Source organism: Carcharhinus amblyrhynchos, chromosome 20 (genome assembly GCF_965287045.1).
Source record: "Carcharhinus amblyrhynchos chromosome 20, sCarAmb.v2.hapA, whole genome shotgun sequence".
NCBI classification, from domain to species: Eukaryota; Metazoa; Chordata; class Chondrichthyes; order Carcharhiniformes; family Carcharhinidae; genus Carcharhinus; species Carcharhinus amblyrhynchos.
Window position 1 is genome coordinate 19107187 of NC_137343.1, and position 23058 is coordinate 19130244.

The 23058-nt window shown below is 43.6% G+C and overlaps 1 protein-coding gene across 1 annotated transcript in view; it reads left to right on the forward strand.

The window, feature by feature from the left end:
* Positions 1-23058, forward strand: part of LOC145355808 (clustered mitochondria protein homolog) — a 75363-nt gene that overhangs the window by 39002 nt on the left and 13303 nt on the right. The window contains exons 11-19 of the mRNA XM_080208198.1: positions 1528-1625; positions 8613-8717; positions 10332-10432; positions 11057-11209; positions 12986-13048; positions 15475-15713; positions 17080-17164; positions 21586-21739; positions 22766-22905. Of these exons, the coding sequence (XP_080064324.1) occupies positions 1528-1625; positions 8613-8717; positions 10332-10432; positions 11057-11209; positions 12986-13048; positions 15475-15713; positions 17080-17164; positions 21586-21739; positions 22766-22905 (1138 nt within the window). The remainder of the gene's footprint in view (positions 1-1527; positions 1626-8612; positions 8718-10331; positions 10433-11056; positions 11210-12985; positions 13049-15474; positions 15714-17079; positions 17165-21585; positions 21740-22765; positions 22906-23058) is intronic.

Sequence of the window (23058 nt, forward strand, 5' to 3'; positions counted from 1 at the left end):
CGAGCTGTGGTTCCGGCTAACCTCAGTGGCACCAGCTGACCTTTGATACCTGACCATAAGTTGGTAAATTTCTACAGGTATAACACAAGTGGGGAGTTGGGGGACGGGTGGGCGTGTGTGTATCATACCTTGATGTCACCGGACAACTTTTAATATGCACTCTCCCTCAGGGCCTCATTTGAATAGTGATTAAACTAAGGAATATTGACTAATTCCCCTCCCTGCCTTCACCCCTAAGGGCTTGACATGCTCAACTAATTGTAGCACCCTTATTGGCACCTGGGATGACAGTCGGGTAACTCCAAAAAGAAATTGCAATTGGAATTGCTTCACTAAAATGGTAGACGATTGACATTTTGCATTATGGATAAGCATATGTGAAATCTTCTGGTCTTGCCAGCCCAGAGTCTGAAAATTCAAACCCAAGGTCAAGGCATTTTGGTTGCCTGTGATGATTTGCATGATAGGCGGCAGTGGAAAATTTAGGCCCATGCTCTTTTGCTTCAGCTTTTCCCCTCTTGGCATATACCACATCCTTAACAGTTCTTGTGTGCTCTCCCTCTCTCTCTCTCTCTCTCTCTCTCTCTCTCTCTCTCTCTCTCTCTCTCTCCCTTCCCCCCCACCCTCCACATGGGACAGAACCTAGCTTTTACCTATTGTCAGTTGATGGTAAACCATGTGTTCCCATGTAATACATGTTCTCTGAATATGGTGAACTGCTTTCATTTGTAGCCTGGATAAATCACCAGGTGGGCGCAACATATTTTAATGTGGTGATCGAACGATGATGTTTGTTGGAACAAAAGTTCTGTATTGTGTGGTAATTTTTTTAAGCAAACACAAGGACAGATATTGGCTAGATGTGTAGCAAGATCAATCTTCCCCCAATTCGGAATGATTGGATTGAATAGACGTAAGCAGGCTTGAATGGGAGCTCAGACTTGGAGGCGCTAGTTTAAAATTTATAAGCCCTTTTGAAAACTGTTTTATTTTCTGCTACAGTTAAAACTTCTCTTGCATGCACAATGTTATGAGGCATAAATATACAAGTATTGTACATGGCACAAAATGGTGATAGATTTGTAGCTTGTCCGTCTTGTGAGGAGGATGGCTTGGTTTCCACACAGGTTGAACTCTTATGTCCTTTAATGGTTTCTTGGAGGAATTAGGCTCCTGCCAAAGCCTTGATGTCGGGTGTTGACCAGAAGACTTGCCCTCTGGTTCTCACCTCCATCACCTGGTGCAAAGCACCATCCTCCACTTGACATGTTCTACTGGCACAAGTAAAAATGGCGAGGTGCCACAAGCAAATACATTCTTAGAACCCGTTGCTGCGCAGTCCATCGCTTTGCAATGCCAGTGCGCCAAACTTGTGATTTCTTTTCTTTTGAAATGTTATCTTCTAAGAGAACAACTTCTTGAGCGTAAGATAAGAAATCTGTGCTCTGTAATATTGACAGTGGTGCTGCTGCTAGCCACCAACTTACCATCTCTGCTCGTTATGTTCGGCTGTTTTTCATACTTTAGGCACACGCAGTTCGCAAAACTCTTGAAGGAGAAAATGCGCAGAAGCGACAGAAGGAAGAGTTTAATGGAGGATGGAGAGAGCGCAACAGAAAATTATGGTAAGGGAGTCCAGTGCTTGCTAATTGTTCTAAAACTGCAACTGAATTGGCTTGAGGTCATGATAGGGTTTGTTTTGTGGACTAACTCATTACTGTCATTGTAAGAGTTGATCTGAGGTGTGGGTGTACTCAGGATTGAACCCTTTCTCCAAACACTACAATCTACATGGCTTGAGATTGGTGTTCTGGAAAGCACTGTGGTGTCAATTCAACAAAGCGACAATAGTCCCAATTTTGTGCTAATTATCAGTTTCTCATTGGTGCACATTTGTCTTCGAACCAGCAATTTGCTATTTCGAGGTTTTTTGCGCATAATCTAAGCCAGCAAGTTCGTGCAGTAGCAAGGGAGTGCCACAGTGTTTTAACTGCTGCTTCTGTTCTCGAGACGAGGCTTGTCTACTCAGCTGACACAGCGCCATTTGAAGAAGAACTGAAGATGCCATCAAATCGAGGTCCCTGAACAGAAACAATTGAAGAGAATTCACTGCTTGTTTATCTCCTTTGCCACTTATGGGACCTTGTTATGCGCAAATTAGCTGCTGTACTTGCCTACAAAGTAAATGACTGCATCTCAAAAGAATGCAAGTTCTTAGTAAAGGGAAATGGAATTTCAAGGTGTTACTGGTGCACTAGCACCATAACATGTGATGCTGGTACAATTGGGTAGTTGTAAGCCATGTACCTTCTTTTCAATAAGTTACTAGATTCGGGAGAAGCTTGTCTGGAGAGCGTGACACACAGTAACTATTGGAATCTGCAACACCTTGCAAGCCTGCTTGCCTTTAAAAGGGCAATTTGCAAAATAACTAAAAGTGGGATAATTGTTCATAATGATGTCAGGAAGGTTCTGGCAAAACTGTTCCCTTTTTGATGTTGCAGTGTTGAAGATCCTGGAGCAGGGGATAAAGGTATATGGGGCTGAAGACTAATCTCTAAAGTACAGCTGGTATCTCCTTTGTGGAGTGAAGTCTCTGCCTCACTCAGTGCAATTATCAACTCAAGAGTCATCTAGACTCAATGTCGGCTCTATTCTCTCTCCACAGATGCTGTCAGACCTGCTGAGATTTTGCAGCATTTTCTGGTTCTGTTTCAATTATCCAGGTCTCTTGTAGTTGCCTGCTAATTTAAGAAATGGACTGGTACGAGAGTGGCAGGGTGGTTAGCACTGCTGCCTCAGTGCCAGGGACCTGGGTTCAATTCCAGCCTCGCATGACTGTCTGGAGTTTGCATGTTCTCCCTGTGTCTACGCGGGTTTCCTCTTGCTCCAGTTTCCTCCACACTCCAAAGGATGTGCAAGTTAAGGTGATTGACCATGCTAAATTATTCCTTTAGTGTCGGGGGATTAGCAGGGTAAATACGTGGTGTTATGGGATTAGGGCCTGGATGGGATTGTTGTTGGTGCAGCTTTGATGGTCTGAATGGCCTCCTGCACTGTAGGGATTCCATGGCTCTAAGGGGATAGCAAAAGCTAGTGTGCACATTTCTTTGTGATCCTTCAAGGCAAATATATCATGAACCTAAGCTGGTAACTGCCACACAATCTGGAAAGGACTATTTTTAAGCAATGTGCATAACCATTACCCCTGGCATGCACTGTTTTTACTGTACCTAAGCTGCAATGCCATTCTATCTGATTTTAGGAGATTGGTTTGCCATTCTTTGACTGCAATGCTGAGGTGTCCGTACTGAGGAACTCCTGCATTAGCAGCTTTCACTGGAGACCATAGCTGTAGCTGCCTTCTTTAAGACACTGAAATATACGATGAAGGCACTACACCTTGTCCTATCGTAATGGCTACTGATGTGCACAATATTATTCCCGTGATTACATTAATTGAATGCAGACCCTATCCTTGGCTAAATGCCATTGAGCTCATATAATGAAGTGTTCTGCTGCTTACAGGGGTGATTGTGTGAGATTCTGAGAAAGCTCTGTCTGTCTGGTGGCTATGTTTTGATCAGTTAGTGTTTCTCAATCACATCTAATACTGCAGGGTCTACCTTCCTTTTAATGCACTGTAGACCATTGTGGTAGGTGGATGCTTTGGAAGGCTAGGCCAGCAAAGAAATCTCATTGTTGTTCTCTTTATTACAATGACAAGGTGCATCCCTGATTCAGAGGTGTGCAGATCATTGGGAGTCGGTAACTTTGACATGGAAGAGGCTGAAAATGTGTGTTCTCTGCATTTGAGTGCACATCCTGCGGCAGTGATTGGCGTAACCCAGAATGACAAGGAGTTGGTGATTCTCCATCACAAACTCTCCCTTCTCCACTAACTTAAACAGCACCTTTTGGAACCCACAAATGAATGCCCAGACTTGTCTTTTTTTTTAAAAGTTGCTTCTTTTTGAATTGAATAGCATATGAGAATGGGAGGGGAAAAAAACTGTTCTGTGGCAGCCTGGAAAGTGCAGAAATAGAGGCTGAAACAAACAAAGGAACGCACGCAGAATAAAAATTGCCACCTTAAAAGACTTGCTGTAGCAATCAAACTGTCCATGACTCCTGTACACCCATTCTCTTTACAACGAAGCTTACATTCCTGATCAAGCCTTAACTAAACTCAGTGGGCTAGGTATTAACAGGTTTAGGTGGGTTGAGGAATGGAAATTGAGGTCCGCTCCCTCCCACACTTCCCCATTGTCACAGCACAGTGAGTTTGAATGTTGGACTGGCAGGAAAGCTGTTAATTGGCGGTGCAAAACTGGGGGGGGGGGGGGGGAGGCTCCAAGCCCAAGCAAGTGTGTAGGCTGGATGCTATGTGGAAGAGGGGTCCTGCTATGAACAGGAAACCCATCGCAGCTGTAGACTGGTCACATGATGACAGTCACTAAAAGGGTAACTGACAGGGAGTATGGGAGTTCTCCCCAGAGCATGGGCAGAGTACAGGCGTGTCATAGCTGCTCAGCTAGTGAATCAAATATTAGTTGTTACAAGTCCTTAGTTGTCAGTCTTTGGGAAACCAGCACTTCTCCATGGTCTCAGGAATTGAAAGAATGGCACAAGGATTTTGCCACATCAACTTGGTCGTGTTGACGAAAACCTTCTCAAACTTTTTGCCCAACTGTTTGCAATGAGTAATGTTTCTACTGTGCCAGATTATCTGACAAATCAAAAAGGGTACAAGTTTACACCTTTCTAACAGGCCTTGAGGCAGGGGAGAAGGTCTTCAACTGGAAGAGGAGAAAGAGGACCCTGAAGTATGTCTTAAAAATGCTTGAAGATTTGCCTTCCAGTGAAGAATATAATAATACTGAACAGGCATGCATTAAACTCAACAAGCCAAAGAGCAGATGAATTGATGAGACCCAAATGGCAATCTTGAAAATCAAAGTGAAGAAATGTGCATGTGGCACCCTTACTGATTTGCTAGTCAGAGACTAAATAGTCTGTGAGACCACAGCAATCTTGTCCACAAGGAGCTGCTGTGAAAGAATGATTTAATGCTACAAACAACTAGTAGCATCTGCATGCTCAACAAACTGTCCAAAAAAAGCAGCAAAGGTTTTAGGTGATAAACAGAGGTTTTTGCAGTATAAGGCACGTCCTGCCCAAATACAGTGACCGTCACTCTCGTCACAGAATGGCATGCTTCTACTTAGCAAGTGGAATCAAAATGCTGCAGATTGAAACTACAGCAGTATTCCTCTGCCACCAGCCATTACTGCAGCTGATTATTCCTCCCAAGATTAGGAGCATTAGCAAGGTGAACAAACCGGAGATTGGCCAAAGCAACCAAAACAGAGTCTCAACTAGGCTCTACTGTGAGGGTGCCAACACTGTCACAGAAAGGGATGACATCTTCACACCACACTGAACATGATCTGCTGCAATGTAAAACTGAAGGTGAAGGTTGGCACTGGAGCAAAGTGTAACGTATTGCCCAGCTGACTGCTAGGGGAACTGGACTCATTATGCAGCACAGGAACCCAGTATTCGGGGGAACCTCATAGCCTATGGACAAACTGAAGATGTCCACTCCACTGAACACAGCAGTTTTAAGTCTCATATAGCTGACCAGAATGTGAGGCCACTGTTTGTATTTGAGCATCATTACATTGGATCTCATGCAACTTAGTCTAGAGGTGCATTCTTTTACAACACAAGGCCCCTAAAATGATGGTGTACAAAGGCCTCTTCAACTGTGACGTCATTGGTAAGTTACCAGTAATATGCCATGAGGCAATAGATGATTCAGTATTTCCAGTAGTTTGTGAAGAGTACCAATAGCCATGATGCAGAAAATAGTCAGTCAGTGAGCTGCATCGGATGATACCAGTAGGTATCGTAACTCCCATAGACAGAGCCACAGAATGGGACCACCGCCACTGAAACACAGTGAAGAAAGATGGCATGATCAGGATCTGTATTGACCTAGTGCACTTGGAACAAGGCACTGCTCAATCTTCATCCCATGAAAGCAGTGGAACAAGTGATAGCATTTATGCCCAATGCCAAGGTTTTCAGTATCCTGGGTGTGAAATACAGGTTCTGGATGAAAATCTTCAAAATTAACCACACCTATGTCCCTGGTAGACAGACATTATTTTCTTTTACCTTTTATGGAGCTTTTGCTGGCAGCACACCTTCCAGTGGTGGATGGAGTAACTCTTTGCAATCCAATCTAGCAAAATCATTGACAGTGACACTCTGATTTTGGGATCATGTTATGCAGGAACAATACGTAGTATTTCGTTTTGTCCTCGACAGAATCTGGACCATTCTACTAAAGCTTAATCCTGAGAAATGCAGATTCGGGGTCAGCCAGGTCCCTTACATGGTTACAGCGATGGTGTGAAGCCAGATACAGACAAAACAATGGCAATGTATTAATGTCCATCCCTGTGAATAAGCACTCCCTTGGTATAACAAATTTATCTTTTTCTAAGTTAATTCCGTGTTATGGTGAGGTCACTGGATCTCTTTGTCAACTCCCCCACCAGGATTTTGAATGGTGCTGGCAAGAGCACCACACTGCAGCCTACAACAGGTTCTCACAGCCTCACTGGTGCTACAATACTTTGTTCAAGCATTTGGGTGTACATCAGGCGACCATCCCAGCATGGATATGACACAGCCTGCATTCAGAATGGCAGACCAGTAGCCTTTGTCTGAAGGGCCCTTACTGACACTGAGGATCCTATTTTACCATTTTGATTCTAAGTGCTGGGCGGACTTGAAACTGGGAGCGTTTCAGATCCAACTTTTAGGCCCATTCTGAGACGACCCCCCCCCCACGCACTCTGCCTGCTATAGTATCGGTAAGTCTGCCTGTGGGCTGGGCTTAATACCCAGCAGAATAACATGAAGCCCTACAGCACCAATTGGAGCCTCCAACTGTGCATGCGTTTAAAAAAAAGATAGAATGCTGCATCTCTTCCAGGCTGGAAAATGCCTCCATCTGGCCCCACAAACATTTGCCCTAGCCCCACAACATTACTGACCCCCTTATCCCCTTCTGCCACCCAGATCGATCACAGACCCCTCCCTCCCTCTTTCCCTTTCCCACCCATCTCAGGCAGAGTGGCAGTGGACCTCTCTTCCCCTCACTGATCTCAAGCAGAGATCCTTCAGACGATCGGTACTTGCCTCCTCACTAACTAGAGCACCCAAATCGGACTTACCTGGAGCATGTCTGTTTCGCACCATTTCCAGATGGGTGAACGTCGTAGTAAAGAGGGATGGGCATGCAGCCCATTGAGTCAATTTAAATGGCCATCATGCCCATTTTGGGCATGGTCCCGATTGTGGCTATTTTCAGGCCTTGGTAAAGGGGGAACTGGTGCAGAGGCAGCTGCGGATTGCACTACTCGTTTCACATCTAACTTTAACCAAGTTTTCACACCTGAAAATGGGCACAACGTGATGGTGAAATCAGGCCCTGAGATCATTCTGCTCAGATCAAAAAAGAACTCATTATTCTAGTCTTCACCTGTCAGGAATTTCATTACTTCATATATGGTCATCCTATAATAGTTGAAACTGATCATCAGCCGCTCATAACTACCTTAAAAAAGCTTCTTTATAGAGTCTACACGGCTACCTGCATGCTATTAAAGCTGCAAAACTACATCTCAATATCTACAAACATAGTAAGAAGCTGTACTTGGCTGACGCCCTACCCAGAGCCTGCTTATCCACTAGAGAGTAGCTAGATCTGGGCCTAGTTACCCACTTGAGAGCAGTCAGGTCATGAGGAAGACAGACATCATGACAATAGAGGTACTGTCCTTTCAAAGAATCCAAGAACTCAAAGATGCCTTGCGAGCGGATATTACGTGCACAATATCATCATGAGGGCCTGGCTAGAGTCCTCAAGGGAGCTTCCCCACGAGCTGTGCACATTCATTAGAGATGAACTGACCATACAGGACAGTTTGATATTGCATAGCCAGTAATTCAACATCCCTGCTCTTCTGCAAAGGTAACACACTCACCAACTTCACCAGGCTACTGTGGATTGGAATCAACCAGATACAAGACCAAGGAATCAATATCCTGTCCTTCATGTACACCGACATGGAGATGGATGTCTGCAGATGTGCAATGTGCAGTGCGCTTGAGCTACTTCGAGCAAAAGAACCACTGCGCCAACATAAGATCCTTGACCTCTCATGGTCATTCACGGTGACTGACATCTTCCAGTGTAATGCTGAACAACGTTTAGTCTTCGCTGATTGGTGTTCTGGATGGTTTGACCTCAACTATCTGCCAAACATAATGAATAACATGGTCATCATCAAGCTAAAGAGACACTTTGTGCTAGATGTCACAATTGCACATTTCTCTACAAACGTGCAATATTTCTTTTCGGCTTTTATTGGATCCTACAGCATTAGATAACAGTGCCAGAAAATAGAGGATGAGACACTGTCTAATGTTCTAGCTTTTTGAAGTATACTAAAGGCTCTTGTATGATGTTTGTGCCTGATATATCTGGAGACTGTGTCTTAACTTGCATTGTAGTCTTTTCTTTTTCTCCATAGATTATACAAAACACATTGAAGAAATGAAGTCAGTATGTCAGGAGCTAGCCTCCGTCAGTGACACCATGTTTGACATTCGTTTCAATCCAAACGTTTATTCACCAGGTAATGTACAGTGCTTGTTAAAATGTAATGGGGGTTTTTGCTGCTTCCACCCCAGCACCGTCAGGGAAAATATTTATCCTCAACTCCCCTCTAATCCTACTACCAATATGTCCAGTTTATTGACCTCTTTTGCTAAGTAAAATCATAGGATCTGCACTGACTCTCCATAGAGTATCTTACACAGGCCTACCTATGCATTTACCCCAGCTAATCCACCTAACCCACACATCTTTGGACTGTGATAGGAAACCGAAGCACCAGAGAAACCCAAATGTGTAAACTCCACACCGTCACCCAAAGCTGGAATCAAACCCTGATCCCTGGCACTGTATGGCAACAGTGCTAACCACTGCCACTGTGCCACCTTTAGGTCCTTTTCTCTCCAACACACCTCGGACCCTTAACTTCATACTCAATTGAATCTCCATTGGCCTCAGTTCCAAAAGGAAACAACCTAAGCCCATCCACTCCTTTCTCACAGCTAAAATTCTCCATTCCCGGCAACATTCTTGTTAATCTGCTCTGTACCCTCCCACATGCAATCACATCCTCCCTGTAGTGAGTGACTTGTCTTGCTTTCTCTCAGGGATCTGTGAACACAAGGGTTGGAATTTTCCCATTGTGCCTGCTACGGGAATCGTAGTGGGCAGGAGGCAGACCATGCATATTTTCTGGTTTTGGGGCGAGCACGGCTGGAAAGTTGTGCCCATGAACTCTCTGCTCCTCCACACTTTACAGTATCTTGCTGTTTTTTATGTTGTTATTATTCAGGATCAGAAACTCAAGTGTTTTATGAAGTCCACCTGGGTCATACATTTTGCACTTTGTATTTGGTTAGGATAAGATGAAATATTTCACTTCAGATATGATTCAACTGACTGACTAAGGAGCTTTTATCAAACCAAGTTTATTTAAGTATACGGTTAACATGTAAGGACCAGCCCCCACTCCCTGGCCTTCAAATAATTCAGTGGTGCAGGGAGGCTGTAGTATTCATCCCATAGAGTAAGTGATCTCCTAACATCTTGGGGATCTTCACGCACAATACTCTAATGTATTTTGTCCACTCATGCCATCTGAACTTCCAAAGAGCTGTTGCTTGATATGATTTAATGTAATTGTATTTGTTAACAATGAAGGAGGGAAGCAGACGTCAATCGTGAAAGGTATTGTTTTGGGAAATGACTGCTTGGGGGTATTAAGTGAGGCCAAAGATAGTATTGATGGAAAGTTGAGTGCCACCATGGAGACCTGTGGCATCTTCATTCAAAACAGCTGATAATTGCTGGCATCTCTTATTTTGACAAATGCAACTTTCACCAAAGAAAGTTTGGTGCTAGCATTGGAAGACATTATTCAACTTTATCACCATTATGGGGGAAACCTAGTGATTTCCATTAAAATGGTCTGCTATTCCATTGCATGTAACAGATAATTTAGCTTACCACAGCACATTCATGTTTGTTGGGTTATTGCAAATGCATTGCATGAAATTTTGTGTGTTTTATGTTCGGTGCATGGAGTTGTTTTTAATTGCTTGGTGCATCATAAAATACATCTCTGCGGAGATGCAGTGGATGGTTTATAATCAGAATTGAATTTTTTTTGTTGCAGCTGTAAGATTTCCAGAGTCTGAGCAGGGTGCTCTCCAACTTCAGAAGCGATTGATGAAGGAAATTGCAGCTTTCTTAGTGACCGTGCAGATTCCCAGTTTTGTAAGTGATTCTTATAGAAAAAATTAAATGTAGATTTGCGAGAATGAGATCAGAAATGGGAAAATATTAACACTGACAGATTTCTAAAAACACTAAAGGCATGTTTTTAGAGCATTAAAGGTTACGGGGAATTTAATTTAAGTGTTTGAAATTGTGAAAGGATTGATTGGAGGGGAAAAAAATCCCGATGACTGACTAGTGAATTGTTACCAGAATCTCTCTCTCTCATACCAGAATGGAGAGATTAGAATGAATGTTTTAATGCAATTGTTTATTATGATCATGGAATGATTTATCACAAATAGTTACCGAACCAATTCAAAGATGTTAATGAAGGAGGACTTGGCTAAACGCTTCAAGAAACATATTAAAGGGCATGGATAAAATTTAAAAAAAAAAGCCATGTAGAGAGCAAGGCAATGGAAGTAGAATAGATAGTTCTGATTGCAAGCCTTAAACTTCTCAAAACGTGAAAACAAATGAGTCCGAGTCGATGGAATGTTTTCACAGCTGTTGTTTGTCACTAACTGGTTGCGGAGGAGGTATAGCTGCAGGGAGGAAATGTCTATTAAATGGTGTCTGGCATTCAAGACTGAACTTTCTTTCCCTCTTTTTCATTTTTAGATCAAAGACTGTGTGAATCATGTCATTGTGCCAGCTGATGGTATCACGCTGACAAATGGTCTGCACAACTGTGGAATTAATATTCGATACATTGGTAAAATAGCACAGTTGATTAGTGAGTTAGAAGACAAACAGTACCTGGACCATATCTCTGTACGTATTCAGATAAGGAGCAATTCCTTTATGGAGGAGGACTGATTATGAAAATTGTGTACATAGGCATTGCCCTAAAATCTCCCCACTCGTAACTGATAATCCTGACTCTCTACTCGAGGGGCTGTCACGGTGGCTCAGTTCATAATTTTATTGCACGGTGTGGAACTGAGCCACACAGAGCAGGAATTTCCAACTTTGATCCCGAGACCGTGTGCAGAGTTTGTTTAATCTTGGCCATGCTGTCAGTGAGACATAGAATCAGCCTCAGTATCCCTGCAAGAGTAGGTGTGCAGACTGCACTGGGTTCATCTGTGATACAGTGCTCACTGATAATACATGTGAGAAAGAGCCACTCAGGTATTATATGAAAGGGCGGCTGGCACTTATAAAACTGAGCTGAATATTGTTTCTCATTGGCAGGTCCTGGCACTGCTGAAAGTATAAGCAAATCTTGTTTCAGTAGGTTGTTAGACCAGGGGTGGTTAATTACTGGATGTGGCCACTTAAATGGCTCTCATGGGGCTGCCAGTTAACTAGGAATGGCTAGCTTCCACGAGAGCTATCATCCCAAGCAGTAGTGCCAGCACTAGTCATTGTTTAGGCTGTAGCTTCAGGTTGAAAGTTCCTCAATGGTGAAATGCACAGTGGTTAGCACTGCTGCCTCACGGCACCAGGGACCCAGGTTCAGTTCCCAGCTTGGGTAACCGTCTGCGGAGTCTGCATGTTCTCCCTGTCTGTGTGGATTTCCTTTGGGTGCTTGGTTTCCTCCCACAATCTGAAAGACATGCTGGTTAGATGTATTGGTTATGCTAAATTTCCCCCTCAATGTACCTGAACAGGCGCCAGAGTGTGGCGACTAGGAGATCTTCAGTGACTAAATTTGCGGTGTTTAATGTAAGCTACTTGTGACTAATAAATAAATAAACTTTAAACTGAATTATTAGGTAGAGCTGGGGAGGAAGCTGGGACCTGGCTACTGGAGCAGTGATGATCAAGGGTGATGAGAGGAGCTTTGTTCTTTGGAACAGCGATGGTGCCATTGATGCGAAGGTGACCAAAGAACATAAATTAAGAATGTTGAACCTGCTGGAAGGCTGCCACGTTTCACCAAGTGAGCTCTCCATGCAGCAGTGGGATCTCCTTAGTGAGGGTAAAATACCCATGGAGGTGGGAAGAGATACTTAACTGGCTGTGAGCCACTACTTTGTCCTCACCACAGGCAATTTGACATGGCAGAGAGAAGATGGTGGGTGCCCCTCCTGACAACTCCTCAGTCTGCCTCCCCTACTCCCCTTCATTTTTTTTTTTGCTAACCCTCCCATCACCAACACGCTGGGAAATTTAGCCCCAAATGACCACAGCACATTCAGAAGTGTAGCGGGGGCAAATCAAAGGGATATAAACTTTTTTATTCATGAGGATATAGGCAGAAACTTGTGGGTCTCTAATGGTATTGTGGTGAGAAAGAGAATCTGAAAGGGGACGAATAATTATCCCCAGAACGGCTATCTTTTGTAGTAAGCATGCAGTAATATAATTCTACAGTCTCAGCTTTTTCCATTTGATGCAGTAACATATTTCATTGAATCAACAATAAATCTCCTGTGTCTCTGGAATGTAAACATACTCCTCAAAAGGGTTATCAGGAGTGACAATTAAAACTAAAGTTTGTTAAAATTTAATACAATTGCTGAGTTTGCTCTTTTGGATTATAAACCTAGACTTTGAACAGCTGGTCACTGTAAGATTGAGTGAGTGTTTGTATTTCTGCAGAAACTACTCATCAGCGAAATCATCACCAGGGCAGCAAAGCACATCATCGTCCTCTATCTGCAGGTAATCTTTCTGTTCCTGGAGCAAACTCATTAGCTCTGCCTTGGAGTGGGTGTAATGCGGTCTTCTAATGCTATTCCAGCAGAGCAGGAATGTCTGTTTGTGGTGGCAGTGTGGCACAGTGGTTAGCACTGTTACCTCACAGCACCAGGGATCCGGGTTCAATTCTGGCGTCGGGTCACTGTCAATGTGGAGTCTGCACATTCTCGCCACGTTTGCATGGATTTCCTCCAGGTGCTCCGGTTTCCTCCCACACAAAGTGTGCAGGTTAGGTTGGTTGGCCATGCTAAATTGCCGCTTGGTGTCGGGGGATTAACAGAGTAAATATGTGGGGCTACAGGGATAGGGTGGGATTGTTGTCAGTGCAGGGCTTGATGGGCTGAATGGTCTCCTTCTATATTCTAAGGATTCTATGACTTATGTCTGAGGTTCAGTTCACGTTCAGTGCTGAAATTAGCTAGTTTTGATCAGTTTGGCAGTCACGTTTAAAATGGGCCTTGGTGAGGGGGAAGAAAGCAGCCAGCATCACCGCCCCTGCTTGCTATGCTTTAAACTTGTGCTAGAAAGTGCATGTGTGGGGAAAGAATCGGGGATTACGTAGTGACCTTCCAAATACTCAAACTGCTTTCTTGTGGATCATCACCTTTGGGGAAGAAGGCAAGGAAATTCAAGATAACTAACAGAAATTTATGAAAGTATCATGTGTCTGGCTGTTCTGACGAGATTCCAACCATTCCCCTCATTTGCTCCCCAATCCTGCTCATTGCTGGGTAACCTTTCATTGGCAAGATGTGTAATTATCTCTCTGTTCATATAATGAACTGAAGTGGAGCTTGAGAGAAATTGTGTGGATGATTTCAGTCCTGTATCTCCTTTGTTGCTCTAGGAAAATATTTTCCCCAAAATTATTGGGCTGAGTCTTAACTCCTGAAAAACCTGATCATCTCCGGAGATTAAAATGCAAAAAAAAACAGGAACTGATCCCAGCAGCTTCTGCCCTTAAGAGGTGGGGGGGGGGGGGGGGGGAGTGGGGGGGGAGCTGGGGTTGGTCATTTAACTATTATAATGGGTCTGCCTGCCTTATTTTAATAGCCATTCCATGTTGTAACCATCGGCAGCTGGATTTCCTGCCTTTCATGCTTATTGGGTACCGCAGGGTTTTATTGACCCCTTTTAATCACATTTAGGTTTGATGTTCTAAGTTTTCTTTATGCTTTTTTTTTGTTTTGGGCAGTCTCTCTTTTAAAGGACTGTCCCTTTTACTTTGTCCCTCAGTTTATTTGATTTCCTAAAAAGATTGGCAACTGAGATTTCTAAACCTTGGGGAAACCTGGTGCTTGAAATAAGTTAAGGGCTGAATTCATAAGGCAAGTGCCTTACAGCACTGCTTGTGGGCCAGGAAAAACTTGAAGGTTTCATTCAAAAGTACAAATCAGGAGCAGGAATCGGCCATTTGGTCTCTCAAACCTGTTCTGCCATTCAATAAGATCATTGCTGATTTTGTTCCCTTTAGGTTCAACAAGCTAGCCAGTAAACCTCCCAACCCGTCTGCCTGCTCCTCATTGCATCATTAGGTCGGTCCACTACCACTTCCCCTGATTGTGGGCAGGAATTCCACCGGAAACAATGTACAGGAACACCACAGTTACCTTCTGTGGGACATTTGCAAAATCTGTGCCTCTGGGATTCCCAACCTTGTGCAAGCCCCACCCACACAGAACTCACCTTCCTGAAAAATTTTAAACCATATTTTCAGTGTCTGCTATTAGTGTTCTCTACCAAGGTGTGGTTGGAAGGAGCGAGGTGGAATGGATATTTAGCAATGACACTACTAAAATGCTTTTGAGGAGAAGCTGCAGTACTTTGAAGTACCAGTGGCAAGCTATAGATCTGGGTGGCTGGATTCTTAGTGTCAGCCAGGAGAAGCGCAGGATGGAAATGACACACTGCAGGTAGTCACTCCTCAGTGCATTCAACTTCCTAACAATGCAACTGAGTCGGGCAGGTTTGGCATCTCTTTACCTTCTCGGCTATGTCTGGTGAACCAAAGGATGACAAAGAAAGTAGGGACAGTCGTAGGGGGGAGAAAGGGAAAATGTGAAAGGCAGGGTCATTTGATCGTGTGGAGTTGAACTTCAATGTTGTTGTATGGTTTATGTTGCTGTGTCCTTTCTCACTAAGCCACACCAGTGATTAGAGCCTAGGCTGAAATCCAATCATTCTACTCAATGTTACCAACTTGAACAGCTTCTTTTAAGAGTGAAAGATGCACCTGAACAAATATAATTTCAAGATCTGGTTTAGAATGTGGAACATATGCCTGCTGGCTTTTATAAGGGATTGATCTTGCTTCCTAAGTCTCTGCAGTTCTTCAGTTCTGATTTATTCTGATGCTACTCCAAATGTTTTATTTTAAATTTTTCTTCCAGGGTGTGGAGATATCAGCGCTCTCATCTGCCATTAGTCACTTCCTGAACTGCTTGCTGAGCTCCTACCCCCATCCTGTAGCACATTTGCTTCCAGATGAGCTTGTATCACGCAGGAAAAAGAGCAAGCGGAAGTTGCGGATCTCTGGGAATGACACCACATGGGCTAGCCTGACCCCTGCAGAGCTGTGGAAACAAATCAACAGTGAGGCTGCTGAAAGCTTTGACTACACATTGGCCTGGTGGGTAATTGTACTGGCTGTTGGCACCTTAGAACACTTTTATTTCTCGATGTGGAAGAGATTCCTGCAGAGAGTCTTGTTTCTAGTCTTCTCAAACACATTAATATGTGAAAGCTCCTACTCCACTCTGGGAAGTGCAGAGTACTGGCCAGCATGGGTCCTAATAGAAAAAGAAAAGGCAAGCTATATAATCGTCATTGGATCCCTACAATGCGGAAGGAGGCCATTTGGCCCATCGAGTCTGTGCTGAATCTCCGAAAGTGCATGCCACTGAGGCCAACACCCCTGCCCTATCCCTGTAACCCCACACATTTCCCATGGCTAATCCACCCCACCTACATATCTTTGGACTGTGGGAGGAAACCCACGCAGACACAGGGAGACCATGGACACCTTGCTACTCCACATGGACATGTGCAGGTTTCCACTTTAGGGTGGGTTGAGTATGCCACCCAGTTTGAGGTGGGCAGTGTTGCAAACAAAACCATGTTGGATCTCCTGACCAGCTGGACATCCAAGTAATATTCTGATGGGGAGAAGTCCTGGAGTAGTTGATTTAATTGCAGTAGATTTTGTTGATCAGGTATGTTTCCAGCCCAAAGAGCAAGGAAGCATTAGAAACATTGAAAATAGGAGCATCCATTGTTATGTGGCTCTGGAGATTTGAGGTAGATCAGATGTCAGTTGGAGAATTTTAAGGGCATAGTGATGATCATATCATCAGGTTTAGGCCATTGAAAAGGACAAGGAGCCAAGTACTGATCTTGGGGAGAAGCAATTTCCTTCCCAATAGCACTGTGGGTGTACGTGGACAGCAGTGGTTCAAGGCTCACCATCACTTTCTCAAGGGCAGAAAAATGCTGGCTTAGCCAGCTGCGCCCACGCTCTGAAAATTTTTTAAAAAGGAAGTTGATGAGGGGAATCGTAGTACAGTTCAGAAGAGGCCATTATGCCTCTGCACTGACCACAATCCCACTTACTCTATTCCCTTAACCTCAGTTATTTACCCTGCTAGTTCCCCCTAACATCAGGGGGCAATTTAGCATGAACAATCAACCTAACCAGCACATCTTTGGACTGTGGGAGGAAACCACAGCATCCAGAGGAAACTCAAGCAGACACTGGGAAAATGTGCAAACTCCACAAAAAAGGTGACTCGAGGCCAGATTTGAACCCAGGTCCCTGGCACTGTGAGGCAGCAGTGCTAACCACTATGTCACTGTGCTGCCACTCTGTGTGATGAGGGGAATGCTACTAATGTGATGTGTACAAAAGATGACTGAAGTGCCACATATTCGACTTGTTAGCACATTTCCCTGACACATTCCTCTCACTGGTAGCTGATGTTTGTGTGATTGTGTTTTAGTGATGGGGTTGATCAGGTGGTGGAGCGGTTTGGTCTGCAGAAGGTGTCCCTGCTGCGTGAGTTCTGCATAAAGGCTGGAATTCAGGTACTGCCACTCTTCCACTTTATACAGCACATGGTGTGATCTGTCATTCTGTATATCTGCTCTATTTACATGAAACTCTCTCAGCTGTACCAATGCTTTGCTTGAAAAGCTTCATTACACAGGCATTTCAGTGAATGGCAGTGAAGCTAATTTGTTTACAAATCCAATTTGCTGAGTAAAACCCAACAAGAGATGGAAAATTGATTTAATGCTTTGAGAACTCAAATTTTGAATGACTTAGTTGGCTGAGTCCTAGAATAGAATGCTGCAATCAGATAAGTCATACGATTTCTGATTTGTGTTGTATTCACTCAAAAAAAAACTTGCATTTGTATACTCCTATCACTCTCGGAAATGCCAAATCACTTTACGGCCAACGAGGCTTTTGGAAATAGAGTCACTATTGCAAGTCAGATTTATGACAGCCAATTTGAACAGAACACGGCCCGACTAACAGCAATATGATAATATGTATTAGTGATGTTGATTTGAGGGATAAATTTTGGCTATCTTGCTGGTGATTAAACACCCGCCCCCATCTTCAAAATAGTATCTTGCTTCTTTTACGTGAGAGGACATATGGATCCTTGGTTTAACATTTCATCTCATGTAAAACTGCAGCTCCAACAGTGCAGCAAGCTCTGTGCAGCAGTGGAGTGCCAGTCTATGTTTTTACATTCGATGCACAACCTCAGTCAAGTGTGCTTTCAACTGAGCCATGGCTGAAGCTATCAGTTTGGTCTCATCTGCAGTGTAAGTGGAGAGATGAGGGAAAATTAACCTGTTCCCATTTGCACTGCCTGTAGTCTGTGTCCCTGCGCGCACATTGATTGAGGACAGGAACAGGCTTGGATGTCAATTCCTTGCCACTCAGTTGTAAGCAAGAATGCTGCCTTGGATGTGGAAGGCTGTTGCTACTCAAGTTTGGAAGGAGAGATTTCCTCTGCACTAGTTATTAAATCTCCCCATCTACTGCAGATAACTCTTAGAGTGAACAGATAGAAACTAGAAGCAGGACTAGGCTATTTGGCCCTTCAAGACTGTTCCACTATTCATTTTAATCATGGCTGATCATCAAGTTCAATATCCTGATTTCCCCATTACTCCCATAAGCCTTGATCCCTTTAGCACCTAGAGCGATATCTAACTGCTTCTTGAAATTGCACAATGTTTTGTCCTCAACTATATTCTGTGATAGTGAATTCCACACGCTCACCTCTCTCTGGGTGAAGAAATTTCTCCTCCCCTCAATTCTAAAAGGCTTACCCCTTTATCCTCAAACTGTGACTGCCTAGTTCTGGTCACCCGCACCATTGGGAACATTCTTTTTGAATCTACCCTGCCTAACCCTGTTAGAATTTTATAAGTTTCTGTGAGATTCCCTCTCAATCTTCCAGACTCCAGCGAATGTAATCGTAACCAACTTAGTCTGTCCCCATATGACAGACCTGCCATCCAGGAATCAGCCTGGTAAACCTTTGTTGTACTCCCTCTATATAGCAAGAACATCCTTCCTCAGATACAGGCACCAAAATTGCACTCAGTACTCCAGATGTGGCCTCACCAATGCCCTGTACAATTGCAGCAAAACATCCCTATCCCTATAATCAAATCCTCTCGCTATGAAGGCAAATATATCATTTTGCCTTTTTGTGCTTCCTTACATTTGATGAATACATGTTGCACTCTTCATGAGGAAGTAAAGAGAGAATAAATGGAGGTAAAGTGTTCTCAGGTGGAGCTATTTGGTTAGCTGCATACTGACATACAGACTACTCCTGCTTACACAATCTAAAATTACTTGCTACCAGCTAGAAATATTTTTGGATTTGTCCCATGGCTGGATTTGATTAGAGGTCATTGGGGTCCATGAGTCTGAGTTTTAGTCCAACAACAATTTACATAGCACCAAAACGCACTAAAATACCTTACGGTGCTTCACAGGAGTATTCTCAAATATTTCAGCAGCTGCAATTATGTATGTTTGTGCTTCACTAATGGAATAAAAATCCACGCCAGCGCTGATTCAGCCAGTGATTAAGTTCTATTTTCAGCTAAAAGTTTTTTTTGCTTTGCCCTGTGAGATTCCATAAAATTTGACAGAACACGTCCTGCACAAGTGGGCTTGTTTTTTTTTTAATTTGCAGTCTCTCAAATCAGCCACTTAGCACCAAGTGAAGTCGGGAGGCCATCTGCTGCTCAAGGAGCAGTTGGATCATCCCAATCTATGAATGTAGCGTTACTTAATTAAAAAGTTAGCACATGTCAATCAGGGTATAGGTGGACGAGGCAATTGGCCTCTGCATCTTGAGGTTAAGAATGGGGGTAAACTAGTCAATTGCTGTTTCAGATCTCTATCCACTGCCTTGATTTTGAAAATGTACTGTGGGATATTTTGGTAAAAGCGAACGTTTGCTAGTTGTGACGCTGCTCAGCTTGAATAGTCGACTGACATTTAGGTCTTGACTTGCTGGTGTAGACTACTTACGTTGGCAGCACAAATCGGGTGTCCATGGGATAGAAATTAGGCGTCGTTTACACTTGTTTTGCAGATGCAGTGGGATAGAAATAAAACAGTGTTCCCACTCCTGATTTCCATCCTTGCTGGATGGAAACTCCCCAACGCCTTGACTTTGAATTGTGGGGCAGGCTGAGTAGCTTACTCCTGCTTCTTGTTTCTGTGTAATTTGTTCTTTTTAAATTATGAGAACTTGAGGGAGAAACAAATTCTTATATCTTCACCAGTCTCAGATACTACTGGCGTCTTCCAGAACTCTAGACTGAAGTTGCAATTGTTGACTTTTCAGCAAAGCATTCAGCACAATTGAGGACCCTACGCATCCCAGACATTCTCTCTCTTCCACCTTCTTCCATCGGGGGGAAAGGATTCAAAAATCTGAGGACACGAAGATGAGTGGTAAAGCAAATTGCGTGGAGGGTGTGGAAAGTCTGCAGAGGGATCAGGATAGGCTGAGCGAGTGGGCGAGGACCTGGCAGATGGAGTATAATGTTAGCAAGTGTGAGGTTATCCACTTTTTGGCAGAAATAATAGTAGGAGGGATTACTATTTAAAGGGCAAAAAGCTGCAGCATGCTATGGTGCAGAGGGACCTGGGGGTCCTTGTGTATGAGTTGCAAAAACCCAGTCTGCAGGTGCAGCAGGTGATCAAGAAGGTGAATGGAATGCTAGCCTTTATAGCAAGGGGGATAGAATATAAAAGTAGGGAGGTCTTGCTGCAACTGTACAGGGTACTGGTGAGGCCGCAGCTGGAGTACTGTGTGCAGTTTTGGTCGCTGCACTTGCGCAAGGATATTTTGGCCTTGGAGGGAGTGCGGAGGAGGTTCACTAGGCTGATACCAGAGATGAGGGGGTTGGACTATGAAGAAAGACTAAATAAACTGGGTCTGTACTCGGAGTTTAGAAGGATGAGGGGGGATCTTATAGAGATGTATAAGATAATGAAAGGGATGGATAGGGTAGAGGTAGAGAGATTCTTCCTGCTTAGAAAGGATAGCAGGACTAGAGGGCACAGCCTCAAGATGAGGGGGGGGTGCAATTTAGATCGGAGTTGAGGAGGAACGTCTTCACTCAAAGGGTGGTGAATCTCTGGAATTCTCTGCCCGTTGAAGTGGTGGAGGCTACCTCGCTAAATGTATTTAAGTCACAGGTAGATGGGTTTCTGATAGACGGGAATTAAGGGTTATGGGGAGAAAGTGGGAAAGTGGAACTGATCCACTTCAGATCGGCCATGATCTTATTGAATGGTGGAGCAGGCTCGAAGGGCTAGTTGGCCTACTCCTGCTCCTATTTGTTATGTTCTTATGACACATACCAACTGACTCAAGAACAGTTTCTTCCCTGCTGCCATCAGTCTTTTGAATGGATTTACCTTGCATTAAGTTGATCTTTCTCTGCACCATAGCTATGATTGTAACATTACATTCTGCACCCTCCCCTTTTCTTCTCTACGAATGGTATGCTCTGTCTGTAACAGCACACAAGAAACAACACTTCAATATATGCTAATACATGTGACAATAATAAATCAAACCAAATCAAATCCATTGAAGACATTGACATGTCACATTGCCAGTCACTTTAACAACTGCCTATTATTAATGTTCATCTTGATAATGGGGATGAACAAGCTATCCTGATGTGACTTTGAAGGGTCGGGCTAATTTTGATTATGTCCTTGGCTGTAGTTCACAAATATGTACTTTCTAGCAAGGATAGTAATCAGGAGAATTCACAAAAGTTTCAGCAACAACACTTAAGTCAACTCCCCTGGCTGAAATCAGTTAGCCAGCATAAATGAGGGATTAACATGATATTGCCCTATATGTGGGAACCTGTGATAACTCTTTTTTTTTCTGATTTGTTGCAGCTTGTTCATTATATTCTTGAATATTTTCCCCCAGATTCTGCTGCGAGAATATAACTTTGACAGTCGCCACAAGCCCACCTTCACAGAGGACGACATTCTCAACTCTTTCCCTGTCTTTAAGCACATCATTGTGAAGGCAACAGATGCTGATCGAGTTTATAAGAATGCACAGACTACAATTCAGAAAGGTATGTTGTGCAAGGGGTCAGTATCTGTGTTGGTAGAACATTGTAAGAATTAAATAAAAACAAAGTGCTGGGAAAACCCAGCATCTGTGGAGAGAGAAATATAATGGTTTGACTCCAGTATAATTCTTCTTTGGAGCCGAGTTTCGCTCTCTACAGATTTTGCCAGACCTGCTGGGTTTTTTCAGCATTTTCTGTTTTTATATATGACTTGGTGACAGTGGACACAGAATCCCTATAGTGCAGAAGAAGGCCATTTGGCTCATTGAGCTTGCACTGACAACTATGCCACCCGTCCTATCCCTACAACCCCAAGTATTTATGCTGCTCATCCCCCTGATGCTAAGGGACAATTTGGCATGGCCAATCATCCATGCATCTTGACACAGTTGCTGTTCAGTAAGGAATATACTGACAAGGTGGGTAGATGGGATTGATCCCTGCAAAAGGGTTTGGCATAATGTGACTAATAGCTTTCTCCTGCTTAGAATTCTTGCCTGCTAAGGAAGGGGCCAAGCTACATGTTTCCTTCTTTCCTATCAGTTTTCAAATTTGCAGTGTTTCCCCTCCTCCCAATTGGACAATCAAGAAAAACCAAAAGCCTCCCTGGTGACAGGGAACAGGGAGTTATGGTATGAACTTGTTCAAATCTGATGAGAATTGTTTGCCACAATCTAAGTGGGGGAAGTACAACATGACACGACTTGGCCACCAATGTTCCTGCTGCTTTTTCCAAAAGACACCAATTTTTAGTGGACTTGGGATCCTGGGCACCTGGTGATGCCTCTGAAGATATCCAATGATAAAAACAATCAGGGAAAGAAACTACGGGTGAGATATTCTGGTCCTGCCCATCCCGAGACTGGAAATTCCTGTCCAGGGTCACTGGATCTTTCGTGGTCTGTCAAATTTCCTGTCCACCCGGGATGATCCCTGCGGGACTGGAGAATTTACCCCATATGTTTTTTCTGCTTTCTTCTCTTCTCTCACTTGCAGTTCTGACTTGTGCTAATGTTTTTATATTTCCAGGAAACCTTAAAGAAGGTCTTGAATTGCTCAATGAATCTTTAAACCTATTCAACAATGTGTATGGAGCCTTGCACCCTGACATCTGTGGCTGTATGAATCTTCTGGCACGGGTCAATTATATTATGGATAATATGCCTGAGGTGAGCAATAGTTTCAGTTTTGGAGAATGTGGGAAGACACCATTCCACGCCAAGATAAGGCTGTTTTCCTAGAATGTTGGAATCTCATCTTACTAAATCCATGGAGGGAGGTGCCCAGTGGAACTTTTAACAGGAGGAGGATCTGATCATGAA